At 39.5% G+C, this 18711-nt stretch overlaps 1 protein-coding gene across 1 annotated transcript in view; it reads left to right on the plus strand.

The window, feature by feature from the left end:
- Nucleotides 1–18711, plus strand: part of rab28 (RAB28, member RAS oncogene family) — a 29053-nt gene that overhangs the window by 1115 nt on the left and 9227 nt on the right. Inside the window, exons 2-4 of the mRNA XM_026331339.2 lie at nucleotides 6280–6376; nucleotides 9143–9231; nucleotides 11383–11512. Of these exons, the coding sequence (XP_026187124.1) occupies nucleotides 6280–6376; nucleotides 9143–9231; nucleotides 11383–11512 (316 nt within the window). The remainder of the gene's footprint in view (nucleotides 1–6279; nucleotides 6377–9142; nucleotides 9232–11382; nucleotides 11513–18711) is intronic.

Genomic DNA, 18711 nt, shown 5'->3' on the forward strand with positions numbered 1-18711 from the left:
TGCATAGCCAATAGGTGTAATTACATCATAAAGGTGCATATAACTTAGCAGTGGTTTGGTAATTTGCCATGTGGAGCATAGTTACCCTTATGTCTATTGTAAACTTAAAACTGAGTTTTCTTTCATTTGTTAATAAAGAAGAATAATTGCTTTGTAATACTACACATTATTGCAATTTCATAGCACTTACACTAAAATAGTAAAGTACATCAGTTAGAGTAGCTCATGCCCTGACAAGTGTGCAGCTAAGTCAGCCAATGTTGTTTGACAATATTCACATCATGGAGCTGTGACCATCCACTTTCTAAGTCACAGTAATAATGATCCAATGTTCACAGTCAAAACAGGCAGCACCTGTATTTGCTTTTCAATTGATTTAATCTCTACCATAAAATCCACCGCTACCTCCTCCTTCTTCTTCTACATTGAATTAGAACAGTCTAAAATTGCCCCTGATAATGGGAATATAATTAACATAGCTGTCATTTAGGATTACAGCTGAGACAGTAGTGTCTCAGCTACAGTTTTTCTTATTCAATACAGTGTTTTTTGCTTTGGTATGTGTTGAAGACGTTTAAGAAAAAGACTAACCTAGAGTAAGATGGAACCTGTATAGGCCCTATTTTGTTTGGAGACTGAAACAAATTTGCCTGTGCTGTCCTTTATGTATATCTGTTATGAAATTATGATATACACTTGTATATTACTGTGCAAAAGATTTAGATGCTAAAAGTGAGCAGGCTTTCAGAAATAATGCTATAAATTGTTTTTATTTATCAGTTTACCACTTACAAAGTGCCGTAAACAGAAAAAACAGTATTTGGTGTTACTACTATTTGAAATAGTACCAGTAATTATAGATACACAAAGGGTTCGACAGGTTGTTCAAAGCATCTTGGAGAAGTTGCCTTAGTTTCTTTTGTGGATTTGAGCTGTCTCTGTCTCAACTAATCTCAGAGTGGCTCAGTGATGTTGCGGTCAGGGCTCTGTGGGTCCGTACCTTCTGCGGCAGAACTCCTTGTTCTTATTGTCTCTGGAGATGGGTCTTTGTAACTATGGCTGGGCTCATTGTGATGCTACAGAATGAAGACTGTACTGATCAGATGCCTTTTGATGTATTGTTTCATGAAAAATAAGCTAAACATCTAAAGTACCAAAAAAATTGCACAGAACTGTTTTTTTTAATGGTTTTGATTAAGATTTCTGTTTAGTAAGGATTGCAATTGAACATTATTATTTTTTTATTAATCTGTCAGGGATTTTCTCAATCTGTCATTGGTCAGAAAATAGTGAAAAACATTCAAGGTGAATTCTTAAAATGTCTTGTTTTGTTTGACTAGAAGTCCATAACCCAAAGGTACTAAAAGTTATTCAACTCAGAGAAAAGCAGAAAAACCTAAGCTTCAAATAGAGAGTACTGTGTTTTTACTACAGAAATGACTTATTCAGTAAATGGACTATCAAAATAGTTACAAATTATTTTTCTACTGACTAAGCTGATTAATTAACTTCCAGCTTTTGGGTGTATTTAAGTGTTATCTGTTGTTATGTGTTGTCCCTAATATACAAATATGATTTTTCAAAACTGTCTCAGCTAAAAAAAAAAGCTGAGTCTGTGAGCCCTCAGACAGTCAGTGATGCTGCTGACAAAAGTGTTACTGTTCGTGTGCTGATTTTGAGCTTTGGCAGAGAGTTTCTAAATATTCTGGGACAGATTTTTGTCTATCAGGGAATTATAATTTTTGTAAACATGCCAAGCTTTTTTTGGCTTATTATATAATGTCACTGTTGTTGACAGACACTGTTTTTTTTTTTTTAACTGCTCATCTGAGCTTCATTCCATCTGCTTTAGCAATTAATTCTTTTTGGAAATTTACTCATTTGCTCTGGAAACTAGAATACCAGTTGTATTATGACAGTTTTTGAGTGGGTGAGGAAGAGAGAGGTTGACAGAACATTAAATTATCATAACCACATTGCAAAATATGCCAGGTAATTATAAAGCTTTACTTATGTCAAAATGAGCAGTTAATCATGACTATACTATTCAACCATAAAAACACATAGTATATGGTTTTTCTATGGTTTAAAAAAACATAAACCATTGTTTAAACCAACTATAGTTTTTATGTAAATAACTTGTTTATATTCAGATATTTAGAGAAACAATTTGACATTTTGTTGGCATTTTGTTGTTTTGTTAACCTTTCTGTAATTCAGCAGGTTGTTTGGTTAAGTTGTATCCTACAGGAGGACCTACTCAGCACTCAAGAATTGAGATTTTGAGGAAAAAGTGCATATGATGGATGGAGGTTGGGAAGTTGCAGCTCACTGTATTTTATTCTTTTTATTGACAAAACATTACCTCAGCTGTAGCAAAGTTCTTTTCTTTGCTTAAAATAAACAGTTTATTAAGTGATGAAGTAGTAAATGTTAGGGCATTCATTATAGTACATTTAACATACAGAAACTCTGTTATGTGAGGAAGAATATGATTTTAGAAATAGATTTTTTTCATTTTCAGGCCATTTTATAAATCCAGTGGCCTGTTTTACAGATTAGCGTATGCAGTTTTGATTTTGCCTCAAAGACAGCATAATTCATTTAAATCTGGCACAAATCTGTTGTTCTAAACCTGTTAGGTCTACCCAGTCCTTAATCCTGCCCCAGCCCTTAACACATTGCCTGTGCTACTGAGCGTTGGCTGTGTGGAGGAACTTTGTCTGTGGTACAGTTTTATAGTAACTGAGCCCGTAGGTTTACGCTGTGAAAAATATTTGGTGGTGTTTGTTTATTGCTTTTTGTGCCAATCTAATTTATGTTACTCACCCAAAGGTAGCTGCTTAAATTATTAGTTTGGAAAGACTAATAGGCAGGCATGTGAATTTTAAATATCTTGTGTTAAACCTTATAACTATCATACATTTTTATTCAGTTAACCAAATTCACCAGCCAGTGGATAGCCTGTTTTAGAATGTATTAGACTTATACACCCAAATTAAACAGACATAAGTGACAAGAATGTTCATCACATCAACTTTCTCTTTTATAATAGTATTTTAAAAAGAATATTTCTTTTGGTTGTTTTTGTCCCTACTTTAATCTTTGACTTGGGAGCTGTTGCTATAATGTAAGAACTCAGGTTAAAGTATGGCATTGTAAATAATTATGTACAGTTATAAAACAAGGCTACAGTTTGCTTAGTCTGGCCCATTCAGCTTGTGGTTGCTTTCCATTAGTATACCTCTGTTCTCATTTCCATCAGGATGCATTTGACTCCAGACATCATTCAGACAGTGACAAGCTGACAGCTGGCCCCATTTAAGAAATGAATGTGTTCATAGAATGAAATGACAATGGGAAGAGAGGACTGTTTAATGACCATCTGAACTGTGATCTAATTTACCTGGTGGCAGCACATTCTCTCTCACTGCTACATCTACACAACTGCTACACAGGACTGCTGTTACTCCCTGTTCTTTTCCTAAGCCACAGGACTAAATCATTATAAAGGCTTAACTTATATCCACTAATCACCCTAAACAGTTATTGGCAGCAAATCAATGTGGCTGTCTTGACAGTTCAGTCACATTTCTTCTTCACTGTATCTCAAATCCCTGAATGAATGAATGAATGCGCATCAAAAAAGCAGGGACATCAAGTGCTTTTCAGTTACACATCTCTTTTTGTAACTAATCTCTCCTTCCTCTGGGAGAAAGAAAATGAATGTAGCAGCAATGCTGGGACCCAATGAGAAAAAAATGAATGTTCTCATTCTGGAAAGTCGACATTTTCTTTTGGGGGAGGAGGTGCAGAGAACACACACAACTCAGTTCCCAGTAGATATGCTACATTAATAACCCTGCTCACGCTGCTGCCAGGTGTCAGCTCGTCACTGTCTGAATGACTTACCTGCTTGTCTGTTTTGGGCAAAAAAGAGCAGCCCTGCCCCCATTTTGAGTAGGCACCACTGACTGACATCTTGAATACTGTTTCCCCCCTTATTAATGTCAATTTGCTCAGCAAATTGCAATTGGATCAGTTTTTCTTGGACTGCATTTTCAGTGGTATTTTTGCTTGTGGTTGGTTGCCCATTGAGAAATATCGGGAGATGAGGAAAGGCTTGTCCACCTGAGCAAGATGTTTTAAAAATATGGAGTCTCACATTTAGTCAAGCTCTTAAGATGCTGGGCCTAACATACACACAGGGTCTATTTTTCAACCTGAGTTATAAACCACTTGGTTTTTCTGAATATTTGCTGTTCTCTGACTGGGGAATACAAAGGGGCTGTAGGAACAGGCCCTGTACATTATTGGAGAGTGTATCCCAGCAATGTTCCTCAGAGTCAAATTTTTCATCAGAATAGCAACATTTATGCCTGTCTTAACTATTTAAGGAGAATAAAGAGTCAGTTTTGATAGCATGTTGCAAAAATGCACTGCCTCTCGCATATGAGTTGCATCACATGGACACAGTCAGCTTGCCATGTTTTTTCCGTGTCTCAGTTTCTTGTTTCAGTAGAACTTCCCCCATTTCCCGGCACTGGTATCATTGGTGACCCTGTGCTGTTCTCTGTTGGAGTGTCAGGATTACGCCAGCTTTTACATTCACTGGTTAGTTCCAATAGTACGGTGGAAAAAAAGGACTATGTTGAGGGAGGGGAGCCAAGCTACTGGAATGCCAAGACAAATGGCCGACTAGGCCAACAGAGCATGTGGAATAAATTTTTGCTGTCCAAGCTTGTTATTCCCGTGTTGTCAGTGATTGTTTGGGCTACTTAAATGGACGATTTTCTCCTTGTTGCATCAGTCACCTCTAGTAATTTTTCAGTCACTCTTTAGCCAATGACACGGTCCGCAGGGTGAGATTAAACACGTCTGCAGGTTAGTGAATCTTTCAAAGAATTAGGTGGATACAGTTTTTCTCTACACCTGAAAGGACATGTTCACAAGGAAAGCCATTGGCAAAGGTCATGATTACACATTGAGCAGGTTTAATTATAACTTAAAATTCCAACCCGGTTTAACAGGGATGCTTGAGAAATGAGTACCTTAAGAGAGCTAAACATGGAGAAGATTTAAGTAATAATGTTTTCTTTATTTTATTATATTGTATCTTACCTGTAGTAATTTGAAAGAAGTCTGATTTGAATCCATAAGTGGCTAAACCAAAACATTCTCAAGCATGACTGGCGATAGATCAGGGCATAGGCTGAAGCCAAAACTTAGTGGACTGAAAGAAAGAATTTAGTTTTAAGTCCTATAACCCTCAGTCATTGTCAAGTACCACATTAAAATGCATTTGCTGCCACATGAACACTCAGGGAATCCCATTGCTTCACTTTTCTGTTGTGTTTATGTAAGCACACTGCTCTAAAGATAGCTAATAGACATTCAGCACTTCATTTTTTCTCTATCCTCATCCATCAAAATGAATTAAACTTGGCACGTCAAGCCTGCGCTATGAATTCCCATGAATTTCAGGAGAGCCTCTCACATGCCATTTTTTCCTCCTCAAATACAACAGTGACAGTGATGGAAGTTTTATAATTTGTGGCAATTATTAGGTCTGCAGCCTGGAGACATGACATATACTCTGACACCTGTTTTTGTAATTTACATTGATTCTCACTGTCACAACTGAAGTTGAATAGTGAGACAGCAGAGGAGGCAGACAGTTACATCAGCGAACCTTCCAGTCAATCACAAGTTTTCGAAGGTGCTTAAAATACATGTGAATGTCCTAAAATACAATGAATGTTGCAGAGCACACTTACAAGGCTACATCGTCTAAGATTTACGCCTGTGTGCTATTGTGAAAAGGGGTCCCATAGAAATATTGTCATATGATAAATTATACCCTTGTATATTTTTTAGAAATACTATAAAATTAAATATGGTAAAAAGCTTAGTTTGGCATTTGTCAGTGTGAATGAAATCAAAGTTTCTGCTGCTGCTCACCACCAAAATAGAACTGTTAGGAAGTTATTTAATATACTGTGTATTTTAATTGGAAGGAGTTTTGCAGAATCTTGCATTTTTTCCTGAGCCATGCTCTGATTTTCACTTGGTTTTTATGTTATACGCAAACCCATGTGTGAATATTGTTTATTAAGCAAATACTACGCACTGAATCAAGGTTTCTCCTTTATTCAAAAAGCATTTTCTTTTTGCAACACTTGACCACTAGAAATGACATTTTATTCAGTTCTTGTTGATTTCTGCAGAGGTGTTCTAGCGCTCATTCTCTGTGCCTCTCCGTTTGTCTCTCTGTTTCAGACATCACTCGCCACCAGGTTTGCACAGGAGGCGTTTGGAAAGCAGTACAAACAAACCATTGGCCTGGATTTCTTTCTAAAGAGAATAAGTCTTCCAGGTGAGACACCTTCATGAGCTTTTGGGAGTGTTTGCTTGACCGGAGACTCAGCACAGACAAGTGTGTTGCACGAGCACATAGAGACAGGCTGAAGACTTAATTCAATAAAATACTCAGGCAAGATTGTGTTGGCTTAACTGTCAGTGGTTGTTTGTGTGTAGTTAACAATCACTGTTACACAGACCCATAATATCGACTTAAAAACCTGATAAAGAGACCTGTTGTACTACCATCAATTTCTGTCATATTTTTATTTCTCAAATTTCCTTGTCCTACCATGTCCAGGCAAAGTTTATTCTTCAGGTTAAATCAGGAGCTGGATGTGTGTTCTCTGGTAGCTCCTCTTTGTATAGTGTCTGCCACTACTCAGGCTTATTCACTCTGAAGGCTCTTCTCTCCAAAGCACACAACCCATTTTTTTTTTGACTTCACAGGGCCAATGGGCAGCTTATGTCCAAACGGGCGAGCCTTGCTCATAATCCTGTGGGCACAGTACAGAGTAAATACATTAACATTTTATATCCATATCACTGATCCCCAAGTTAAACCAATCTTTGTCCTGTAGCACATAAAACATTCATGTTCTTATTTGTTTATGTTGAACTCACCGAAATAAAGCCACAGTCTGTATCCTCCTTAGATCTGTAAAATAAATGTTTATTGACTAATGCTATATTTAGACGAAAGCACTCAATTTTTTACTTCCAACCATGTGAAATGGGGATTTTCAGTATTTTAAATGGCATTTCTTAAACTCTGCCATGGCCTAAGCTCCAGAAATCTGCAAAGTGGCTCCATTCTTTCATTACTAATAAAACAACATTAAGCAAGGGCAAATTAAGTGCTAAAAGTAAAAGTTATGCTGATTTGCGAGTTGGCTGAAGGATTCTATTTTGATTTTGTGTCAGTTTCAGCTTATGAGACTTAGGAGAACTAAACCCCCAAAAATGTTGTGGTGGAGTCAGAATGAAAAGAGCCAACTAAAAGCATAGGCTGGGCTCAACTCCTTAATATGAACTGGAACAAATGCTGTTAATCGTTTGACTTTTTTTCCAGAAGGTTTCTTTCCTGAAATAATCACTGATCACTCAGGTGTTAAACTGTAAGCTTTGTGTAAATACAGTGTACATATGTCTGTATCAGTGGGGCAGCAACAACATTGGCTTCAACGCCAGAGTTGTTAAATGGCCCATTTTCTGGGGAATTAGGTGTTGATGAGCTGATGAAGAGGAGGGTGGCTCTGCGAGCTGGGTGGTCCTAACTTCATTAGGACCCCCACCCTGCCCTGTGTTGGAAAGGTTGTGTGGCTCTCTGGGTCTCTGTGGGGCTGTAAGGGTCTTTTGCAGCAGCGGGGAGAGTAGCCTATAGCCAATGAAGGCCCAGCTTGTCAAACCTAATGTACATTTTCCAACGCAGGGAGAGGTGAGGCGAGGCCGACTGGCACACAACAGTCTCCTCTGTGTGTGCTTTTTATAACAATACCTCTTCCAGATGTCCCTGCCAAACCAATGAGGTACCGGCAGTGAACAGACTAGAGGTGAAATTTACTTGATAAATTCTGACAAACTTTAACTTTCAGAATCCGTTAATCTCTACTGACTTAATCTTGGTAAGAAGACAGTAATCTACATACCCCTTTTTGCTACCAGGTTACCAGTATTAACATTTGTCTATTGGGTTCACAAACCCTAAGCAGAAAAATGTTTGTGCTTTTGAGTCAGCAAGAATCTCTGAAATTCAAATAAAGCTACTGTCTGAGCACTGTGGATGGGTGGGGATGGCTCTTTATGACACCAAGGAACTGTTATTCATTGCACTCCACAATGTAGCTTTACATTGACACTGTATAGTCTAGATGTAGTGACTGTGAACCTCAGCGTTTCCTTCCCTTGCTTAAAAAGGGGATTTGTGAAGGGGTTGAGTCGTCCACTCGTGTCCACAGTGTACGCTTTGCCCGCCATCGCAGCTCCAGCCCAGAGCAGGGCCCTCATCACACCAACATAAACTCCTCGCTGTCTGGTCCTCCCTCCTACTCCCTTTTAACCTTTTTTTTTTTAAACCACCCCTTTCATTTTCCAGAGGAAGAAAATATTTATTTGGATTTGGTTTTTGTACCCGTCTTTCTCTCTCCCCATTTCATTCACTCCTTCCTTCTCTTTCCACAGGCACAAGGACAAGAGTCTTCTTTTCCTCTTATTTTGTGTTTAATTATTGCTATTTTCCTTAACAGCACATAATTCCTCCTTTTACTTTTCTAACTTGGCAGAATGTGGCACAATGCAAACAGCTCTTCCCAGGCTAATGAGAAATATTTTTTTGACTTCCAGGGTATTGAGAATGTTTAAATTAGAGGGTAAGCGTACCTATTCATCCCCCTCAATCTCTGGGCTGGATATTCTTGGATGTGAGGTGTGGGTAACCTGCCAGGCAAGACCGCTTAGCATGAAAGATTGATCACTGATTTATTGTTTCCAATATGTATAGCAACAACATTGACTTTTATTGTAGAAATTGCTAAGCCAAAATAGAAGCTCAAGTTACAGCTGACTCATTATTTCATCAGGATTATAACTTTGCTAAAACAATAGTTGATGATTAAAATGGACAAAATAAAGTGGAACCCTACAAATGATCAGATTGTCATTTAGATTTTCTTGTTTAATTGATTGGGAATATAAACTCTGGAAGGTGGTTTTTAGATATTGTCATTTAAATGTCTTTCCTTAGTGATGTTAAAGAAAGTTTTCTGTCTTCTCTCCACTGTAGGCAATTTGAATGTGACTCTGCAGGTGTGGGACATTGGAGGCCAAACATTAGGAGGAAAAATGCTGGATAAATATGTATACGGAGCTCATGTAAGTTGATGTACATTTGATGTGAACTGTTATTCTTCCAACATAAACCAAAACAACAACGGTGTTTGACTTTGTTTGCCTCAGGAAAGATAGGAAACTTAGAAGTGTACAAACCAACTGTTGCAGATATTTGTCACTATGGTGAAAAAGAAACACAGGAAGAATTGAATTCCCTAATAGTCCTATATCAGGGATTCTGGTCTGGCTTATTATTACAGCCCTGGTTGCTTCATTCAGAACTCACCACTCCCTCCCACTGGAGCCAAATCATAATAAACTGTCATTTGGATTCACAGTGAACATAGAAGGTCAATAGAGCTTTAAATGTCAGCATATTTCTACTCAGTTGTTACTGTTTGCTAGTTTGTGTCGCACTGAACAAATGTTATCAATAATATACAAAATATGATACTCAGTACCAGCACGGTGGGTGAGTGGTTAGCACTGTTGCCTCACAGCAAGAAGGTCCTGCGTTCGCAACCCAGCCTTTCTGTGTGGAATTTGCATGTTCTCCCTGTGCTTGTGTGGGTTTTCTCCAGGTACTCTGGTTTCCTCCCACAGTCCAAAAACATGTATGTCAGGTTGATTGGTGACTCTAAATTGCCCATAGGAGTGAGTGTGAGTGTGAGTGTGTGAGGTTGTTTGTCTCTATGTGGCCCTGTGTTGGACTGGTGACCTGTCCAGGGTGTACCCCTGCCTTTCACCCAAAGAGATCTGAGCTCTTAAACATGCATAATTTGCTACTCTTATATATTTATAAATATAATTCAAAAATGATTTAAGATAATAGTTTGATAGTTGTCAGAGCTCAGAGGAAAGTAGGTTACTGTCCCCTGTCATTTAATACTTTATAAATTTAAACAGTGTGCTGGTTAAGATGACAGCTGGGCTTTGTGCAAACACAGTAAGTTGTGTCATTGTGTACTGGACTGTACCAGCAACATCAGCATCCACAGGTAGATGTGCTGTCTGTCACCTGCAGATTGGGTTTTGCTTGGAGAAGCCTACTTAAAGATCACTCTAATCTGAGACCCATACTGCAGTACAAGACCTAAAATCTGGGCACAGGCATGAAACTTGTTACCACCTCCCACAAACATCCGTGGGAGGCTCTTTCTCTGTTTCATAACTCTACCTGATTTTTAAAAATAGTGAAAGTGACAAGTTTTTTTTGACATCAACTTTGCCCTACTCTTAACTGTGCCCTCATGGTGTGTGTGCTGTCTATGTCTGCAGCACTTTACTGTCTCGCTCCCTCGCAAGCAAAATATCGTACATCACTGTCACCTTACGACACATTACTTAGGGAGTTTCTTGCCAGCGCTGTATCAAACTTTCACACCTATTGTTCGCCACTCTGCATCCTGTAATCAATCATGGCTGTTTCAGATACTCACAGTAATTGTCAGTAGAGAGAGCTGTCGTCACCAACCTGGCCTGTTGTGACGGTGCATGTCTGCCGAACAAAAAGCAGCCGACACCCCTTCATGTTGCATCATGCAGGAAAAGACGAGATATTTTCTTTGCATTCATTTCACCCTTACAAATAGCAGAATTTGAAGACGTGATAGCAGATAGTTGAGCTATGAGTTTGTCTTGAATTATGCCAACAGCTCTTGTATCTGTGTTTACTCTTTGATTAATTTATGTGTTCATGTAAACAGCTCCTTCTAGTCTGAGTGTTTGCTCAAATATGGCTCTGGCTGCTGTTGCATGTCTGTTTCTGTAGTGCATACAGTGTTAAGGATTACGTGGGGAGGAGGAAAATATCTCAAGCAGACAGCCTTCATTCATTAGCTCAGACAGCAGATAACCAAACTTGACCTTTGTGTGCTTACAAAGCTGAGAATTGTTTATGCATTATCTTAATTTTCAAACAGATCTATGGGAATTCACAGTCTTGCTGAGATCATAATAGTACTAAATCTAACTCAGATTATGTGAGTTAGTGAGTCTATCCCAGCACTAAGAAGAGGAGCAGTGCCACCTGCTGTTCCCATGCTCAGCCAGTGTTACTCATGTTAATATGAATGAATTAATTTAAGTTCTGTATGACATCCATTATTTCCCACCAGATGGTTGTAAATGTAGAGGTTCTCAGATAAAAGCGTGATGACATCAACATCATCATCACATCTTTTTTCAATGCAGGGGGTTCTCCTGGTGTATGATATCACCAACTACCAGAGCTTTGAGAACCTGGAGGATTGGTTCTGCATGGTGAAGAAGGCCAACGAGGAATCTGATATCCAGCCTGTTGTCTTCCTGGTTGGAAACAAAAGTAAGTCTTACACTAACGTAAGCACACAAACATACATAAATGTTTAAACAGAAAAAGCATCACAGTGCGAAAATCTAGATCCCTTTATTTTCTAATTAGGAGAAAATGAAGTTTTTTTTCCTCTAATAATTTCAAGCTCCGTCATTTTTCATTTTGTGTGTCACTTTGTGTGTGGAGGAGTAAGTGTTTGATGGCAGCAGATGTGTTTGTTAGAGCACAGGATAACTGATTAGTGTGATAAGAGAGTGTGGTTTTGCGGAGATGGGAATGCTGATGTTTGTGAACACTGGGGAGTGACTGATGATGATTTAAGATCTCTGGGCCAATGGATCTGGGGCACCGCTTATCTGTGCCCCCCTCCCTTCCAGTCAGTACCCATGTGGCCCCCTCAGTCTGAGCCTGCACTTCTGTCCCAAGTCACTGGTTCAGAAGAGGAACTCGATGTTAACCAGACAGCTCTCCTCCTATCAGCCTGCACCCATCCACCCATCTCCAAAATAAAGAGTAATAATGATGACTCGTTTTAAACATTCCTTTGACAAATGTGGAGTCGTGGCTGCTGCCATGTTATTGTAAAGTGAGGCGTCAGTGTGTATGTGTAATGGTGACTGTCCACCTTCCCAGGCGATGATGAACAGTCACACAGAGTGGTGCCTGCACACAGGAAGCTCTCGCTAATGTTACTCAACAGGGACCATAGGTCACGGTTTAATACGCCTGTCTAGAGCAGATTCTCTTGTCTTTGCATCTGTTGCATCTCCTAATGCCCCGGCTTTAACGGTGGGCGCCTATGTATTTAGGCTAGGTTTTGGGTATGTGGGTGCATGTGTGTACTGTAATATTTAAGTAATGTACATCCCTCTGTCAGGCTCCTCACCCCCACACTTGTAGTCACTCTCCCTCTAATGGCTCTATTGCTGAGAATGGCCCATGTGTGTTTTCTCTGTTCCTACAGGCCGAAAAAAGAAAAACAGAATCCCACACAGACTGCCCCACTAGGAGCAATCAATTACCTTGCAAGACTTTATTAATCTCTGAACCCTCCTGTAGACTCGTTTTTTTCGAGGGAGCTGGAAGAAAGTTAGTCTAACTCTCAGGCTGAAAATGTCCACACCTACATTTTTGTTTTATCCTTTTTTAAGAGCTTCTAACCTTTTGAAAATATTGTGCATTTTTTTTTTTTTTTTAACTTGAATACTTGGCACATGCGAACAATAAGTTGAACATAAAAATACACAGCATTCTTTTGGGAGCGGAGTTTAGATTTCTTTGAAATGGTTCCCATGATGTTGGACTGACTGAGGCTAGATGTTTGTGACAACCGAAATAGAAGTACAGACATAACAAGGAGCTTATAAAAACACTACAGATTTATGTTTCTGAGAGGGCTTGTCTTTGGGGACATTGTGGTGTTTCACCACTCTGAATTTTTTAGTGTTTCCACTTAGATAAACTTAAGGTGGCTGTTCATGTCATATGCATTTAGTTGCTGGCTAGAGCAGACATAGTTGTACATATACAGCTGAAAGTTTTTTCAGTTACAGAACATCCTGAATTCCCCGTCAGGGATGAATAACGTTTATCTCACCTCATCTATCATCTCGTGATTTACAGATTTATAAAATTTTGTTCTTCCTAATATGAAGTCAACATGGAGGCTGCAGTCAAATTTGACTCTGTATAGCTTATTAACAATACATGCACTACTGTATACACTGAATTCCCGAGTTACCCCATGCCTGTCTTCTGTTTTACTTTGAACACTGTCTTTTTTAGTCACTGTACAGTAATTGAGCCTAAGGACCAGACTTGTTCGTTAATGATGCTGTCCCCTCCTCTCTTCACCCTGGCCTGACTGCCCTCCTGTGCCATGTCACTACTAGGGAACAACATTCCCTTTCTTCAGCTTAGCATGGCTGGCTGGGTTTAAGTGTGCTTGTTAAGCACCAATATGCCGCACCCCCATGCCCTCTACATGCTGCCCAGAACCTTGTGTTAAATAATGGCACCACTTGTAACAATTCAGAGAGGAAGCCAGTGAAATGTTTTATTGAGGACACACATATATGCGCACAATTATTTATGCAACTACTTGCAGACAGACATACACACAAACTCATAGGTGTGCACAGAAACATGCACTTAGGTAAAGTGACACACTTACACAGTTTCTAGGAACACATGGGTAATGGAAGAACGCTAAGCTCTTGGTCTGTCTAAACATACTATAACTGTTTATTAGAGCACAACCCAGTGTAACACCGTGTGGTACACAGGAACCGTTGGCTTATTGCACAGTCATCTGCTCCACCACTTCAGTGTTTCATATTCAGTCGACTAATAAGTGCTGTGTTTTATAAGGCATCCAAATGATATCTTCTGTTCCTCTTTGTGTAACAGTAGCTGCATTGGCCTGTTAGTGATGGTTTGTCTTTTAGATCTGAGATTGTTTGTTTGATTGATATAAAAATATGGAACACTGTCAGCACTACATATACCATTAGCAGTTACAATGTTCTTTCTGTCTTCTCTGAAAATTGAATCAAAACACTGTATTATTTAAGTAAATTTATGGCCTGGAGTGAGTCTGCAACATACACATATCATCACTAAATGGGACCATAACTATTTTAAAATGACCTGCATTAATGTGTAAAATTAGTGCACATACTTCTTTGTAGACATTAAGCTTATGTCGTTTATCAAACCAATTTGTTTTTATTAAGTGCGGATCACAGGACCTCTGTTCACTCCCAACCCACCAACCTTCCCATTGCTAGCACTCTCTCCCGCAGGAGCCCCAGAGCATCCATCATGAGCTTGTACAGCCCTTATTTGGGTGACTTAAATGGGTTCAGTTCTCTTAACCTCCCCTCATCACTCATGGCTTTTTGCTCAGAGGTTCTAATACTATTCACTGCTGATCTACTCAGGCCTGCCATGGGAAAACGTTCCTTTCTGCAGGAAGATAAGTTGCATGCATGAAGAGAATCTGTAGACTCAATTATATCTTACCTGCCTTTGTCGTCTGCTGTTGCTTTTTCCTGTTTCTTTTTTCTCCTAGTCCCTATCTTACACCGTCAGTCTAACACACTTGTGCATTCTTTTTCATCCCTGTGCAAACAGCACTCCTTTAGTCACACACTTAGGCCTACTCTTACTTCCTATCGTTCACATGCATAGACTAACAGTTCTGCTGTAGCTGCCTTTACTTACAGTAATTTCTTTTTGTCGGCTCTGTGTCCCTGTTGTGTTAAACAACATGTGTGTATTTGCTTTCTGCACACTACGGCAGATCTCAGCACATACTGTTACCCGTTGTACTTCTCTCTCCCCAGTTTTCCATCCAGCCATGTAAAACTCAAAGCGAAACATGGATCTCCCCTAACTCGTGATTCTTGTGAAGCATGTCCTTGCCACCAACATTGTTGGTCTTGAGTTGTTTGCCCTCCTGGCAAGGCCTTGGGTGGAGCTGAAGGTTTCCCCTCTCCCCAGCTCTCTCACCCCCGTCACCTCCCTGCCCCAGTAAAGCTGCCACAGTTTCTGTCTGTTCAGTGTAGACCTACACATTTCTTAATAGAGAGATGCTCAGAAGTGCAGGAGTGCAGAGGAGCTCAATGCGCTTCTGTTTTTGGTTTAGCTCAAAAATGTTTTTCCTGGCTCAACCCACTCATACTTAGGTCCTCTTACAACAAACTAAAAGGTCCTAATTGCCCCCAAGGGAAAGGTTTAGCCACAATAGACATGTAGTGGGACAAAAGCCCAGTACTCTTACCCCAGCACCCTCATCCCTCCCCAGATAGAGGAGATGAACACGTCAGCAGTGTCTGTGTTGCACTGTGGGTAGCACGACCACAGGTTCAACACTGTAAAACATTATATATACAGTATATAGTCCTACTAAGGCATGGTGCATGGTTGGGTAAAGACCTGGAATATTTACAGTTTACAGAAAATCCTGTTTCCTGTTTCTCTTCACATTTTATTGAAGGTAAAGGACCAGCCTAGACTTGTGTATCAAATTATCTTAGTAAATGACTTCACTTTCTGTAAGGCTGGAAAAGGATAGGAAATAGACACTAGGGCTACAGAGGTACACCAAGGGATTAGTGGAGGGGTGAATGAAAAATTACAGCTGTATTACCATGCAGCTGATAAGTCATCATAAAATCACAGCTGCAGATGTGTGTGTCCAACAGTGATTAAGAAATACTTTGTGTGTTTTTTTTTTTTTTTAAGCCTACTCAGGTGGCTGAAAGATATTCTTTCACACATAGAGCAATGCAACAAGTGCCAATATGGTGCTCCTGGCTACATGAACAAAATGCTAAGATTTCAGTGTAACAACTTCTTGACCCAGCTCTGGTCCTACACTCATCTCTCTGGACTCTCATGCCTGTCGAAACATGGAAAGTCCTCATTCATTTTAGCCATCCATAAAGCAAATATTGTTGCACATGCAGTAGATGATCAGTCTTCGAATACCTTCTTGTGTGGTAAGTCATGCGCCATTTGATTTGCACAGCACAGCTTAGCCACCTGACCTGACTGCAGCCTGGAACCCTCATCACACTCAGGCTGTACTTTATTTCTCCGCTGCTCCACAACATTGATATGGAGGAATTCCTGGAAGGGGCCTTGCTGACACAGCGTTGAGTAAATAACCGATTGATCTGCATCCACAGGCATATATTATGAATGCATACCAAATATCAATATAGTATTCTTAGGCTTTTTTTTTTTTTTTTTTTTTTGCTAAATCTACTTTTTTAGTGGTATTAAATATTACATCACTGTCTTTGCACCCTCCTCCAGCTTCAACTTTTTAACTTGGTCAATGTTTGCTCAGGCAGTGATGAGCAGAACACTCTTTTTGTCTTACAGTTCACTGCTGTGGCTGTTGTTGAATACATAGGCCAGTCCAACGCATCATTTCTTATCGGAAGACTTTATAATTATGAGAGGGCTTATAGTGTTGTGACGCATACAATTATGAAGCCTCCCCTGTGCTCTGTGTAATTATTATACCTCATAGTTATGTTGCTGGCTCACACAAGCATGTATTATTGCTCGCCCATAAAAGTCCACTTAGTTTAACAGCGACAGCAGAGGTTGGAGGACATGGCCAGTGAAACCCTGGGCAGCGCCTTGTGCGGTCGGCTCAGAACTGGGGCTTTTGTTCACTTTTCATGAGTCTTGGGAGCCTTTTAACCCAGGGTGCAAGGCCCTCAGCCCCATGTTTTACTGTAGCAGTGACAGCCCCAAACTCCAGCTCTCTCTTTTCCTGTAGAGCTACTGCTGGACACTCTGGCTTGTTTTGCATTCCCTGACCAAGGAGGAAGACCACGTTGTTTTACTAGCCACTGTGGAGTATCTGATTATGTTTTAAAGTGTGAATGCATGTGTGTGCGTTTGCACGTGTGTGTGTTGTTTTGTGAAGAACTATCATATGACAAGATGAGCTGTGATCAATGAGCTGTCGACAGGACACTTCTGACCTAGTGGAAAGCAAGTCCCCTGATGTTCTGCCCCGGTTTCAGGCCACCGGGGCAGGGGCGCCGCTGCACAAAGACTGCTCTGTCTCTTTCAGGATTCCCTTGAGGACTCCAACGTGGGCCCTGCTCAGAGCATCCCGCTACAAACAGCACTTATTCTGTCTGTACGTGTCATGAAAATTTTATTAATTTACCTTCAGACTTTAATATCCTGATTATTATTTCTAATTATTCCACCACAAGTTAAGATCCACTTATTATGACTTATTATGAGTCATAAACAGCAGTGTACAGTTGGATAAAGTCCTGTGCAGCTACACAGATGCTGGAGTTGTTTCAGTTTCATTTTTGCAACAAATATAGATATACCAGTCAAAAACAATATCTATATATATATATATATATATATATATATATATATATATATCCATCCATCACTTTTATGAAAGAGAAAATATATTGTTACATTTACATTACGTTCATATTTTATATTTTTCATATATTTTACAAGTAGAGACTTATCACACACTTCCTTTTTCAAAACCCTCAGTTTTATAAACTTTCTGTAAGTCCTGTAAACCAGCTGGACCCAATCATTAAAATGTCTCACATAAATTACTCCAGTCATTATGTTTTATTAGTTACTCGTGCTGTTAAAGTTCAATTAATGTCTAATTCAATCAGACACAAAGAATGATTCATTATACTTTTACTGAGCTTTCAACCTTGTAAATGTTTCCCCTGATCTTGCTTCAGAAAATTGAATTGAATATAAAGTGTTGCACATTATTTAACCTGTTGGTTGTCCGGCTTTGATAAAAAAGTTTCTGCTGTAGATTCATTCAGCTGTGATACTGACAAACTTATTCAAACTCTCTATCATGGCCGTTTGCTACGAGGAGAGATTAATGTTAGCAGGCTTCTTATTTATAGCTGGCACTGACCGTTGCTTTCAATGCTCTAACTGACCAGTATTGGTAGGTAGTGTTAATCCTGTAACAGCAAATCTTAGTCTGCTGGTTAATGTGCTTTCTTCAACAGGGCTCGCAAAATCACTAGCCTGCCATTCCAGGGATATTGTCTTCCACTCGGGCTATCAAAATTTATCTCCACCCTGCCCGTCGGACTATCAGATAACCTGTCAGGGTTTTGTGAGCCCTGTTCAAACTGTGGACTGTAGTGTTTGTCAATGGAAAGGCTGTTTTAGTTCACAACGAAGTGGCAACTCATGTCGAGAGAAAAGTGTCTGTTAAACTTTCTACACAGATCAAAACAATATCTTGATGATAAGGCCCTCGACTGTTTGGACAAAGTAGCAGTTGTAAAAAAAGAGGTGTAAGTCAGTGTGAATAATCAATGTCAGTCAACAATCATCATTTCATAATGTTTGATTCCAGCTTAGGTTGTAGCTGCTGGTTGGCGAGAACTCGCCAAGCCAGAAATAAAATGTCAAAAATGTGAAGAAAAAAAAAACTGGATAACAGATAAATCAGTACAAAGAAATATTACAAAACCTCACATGAGATAAGAATGACAAAAACCAGAGTCGAATTTGGCCAGTTATAAAATATGTCTAAACTATTCTAGACTATTCCAAATGCCTGGGCAGATGACACAAATTCTTTCTTTATCATGTCTGACAGAGTCCAACTCCATGTTAGAGCTGCAGAATAATTCTGGATGAGTTTTAAGTTAGTGCTGCAT

This window comes from Mastacembelus armatus, chromosome 10, assembly GCF_900324485.2.
Source record: "Mastacembelus armatus chromosome 10, fMasArm1.2, whole genome shotgun sequence".
Classification (NCBI taxonomy): Eukaryota; Metazoa; Chordata; class Actinopteri; order Synbranchiformes; family Mastacembelidae; genus Mastacembelus; species Mastacembelus armatus.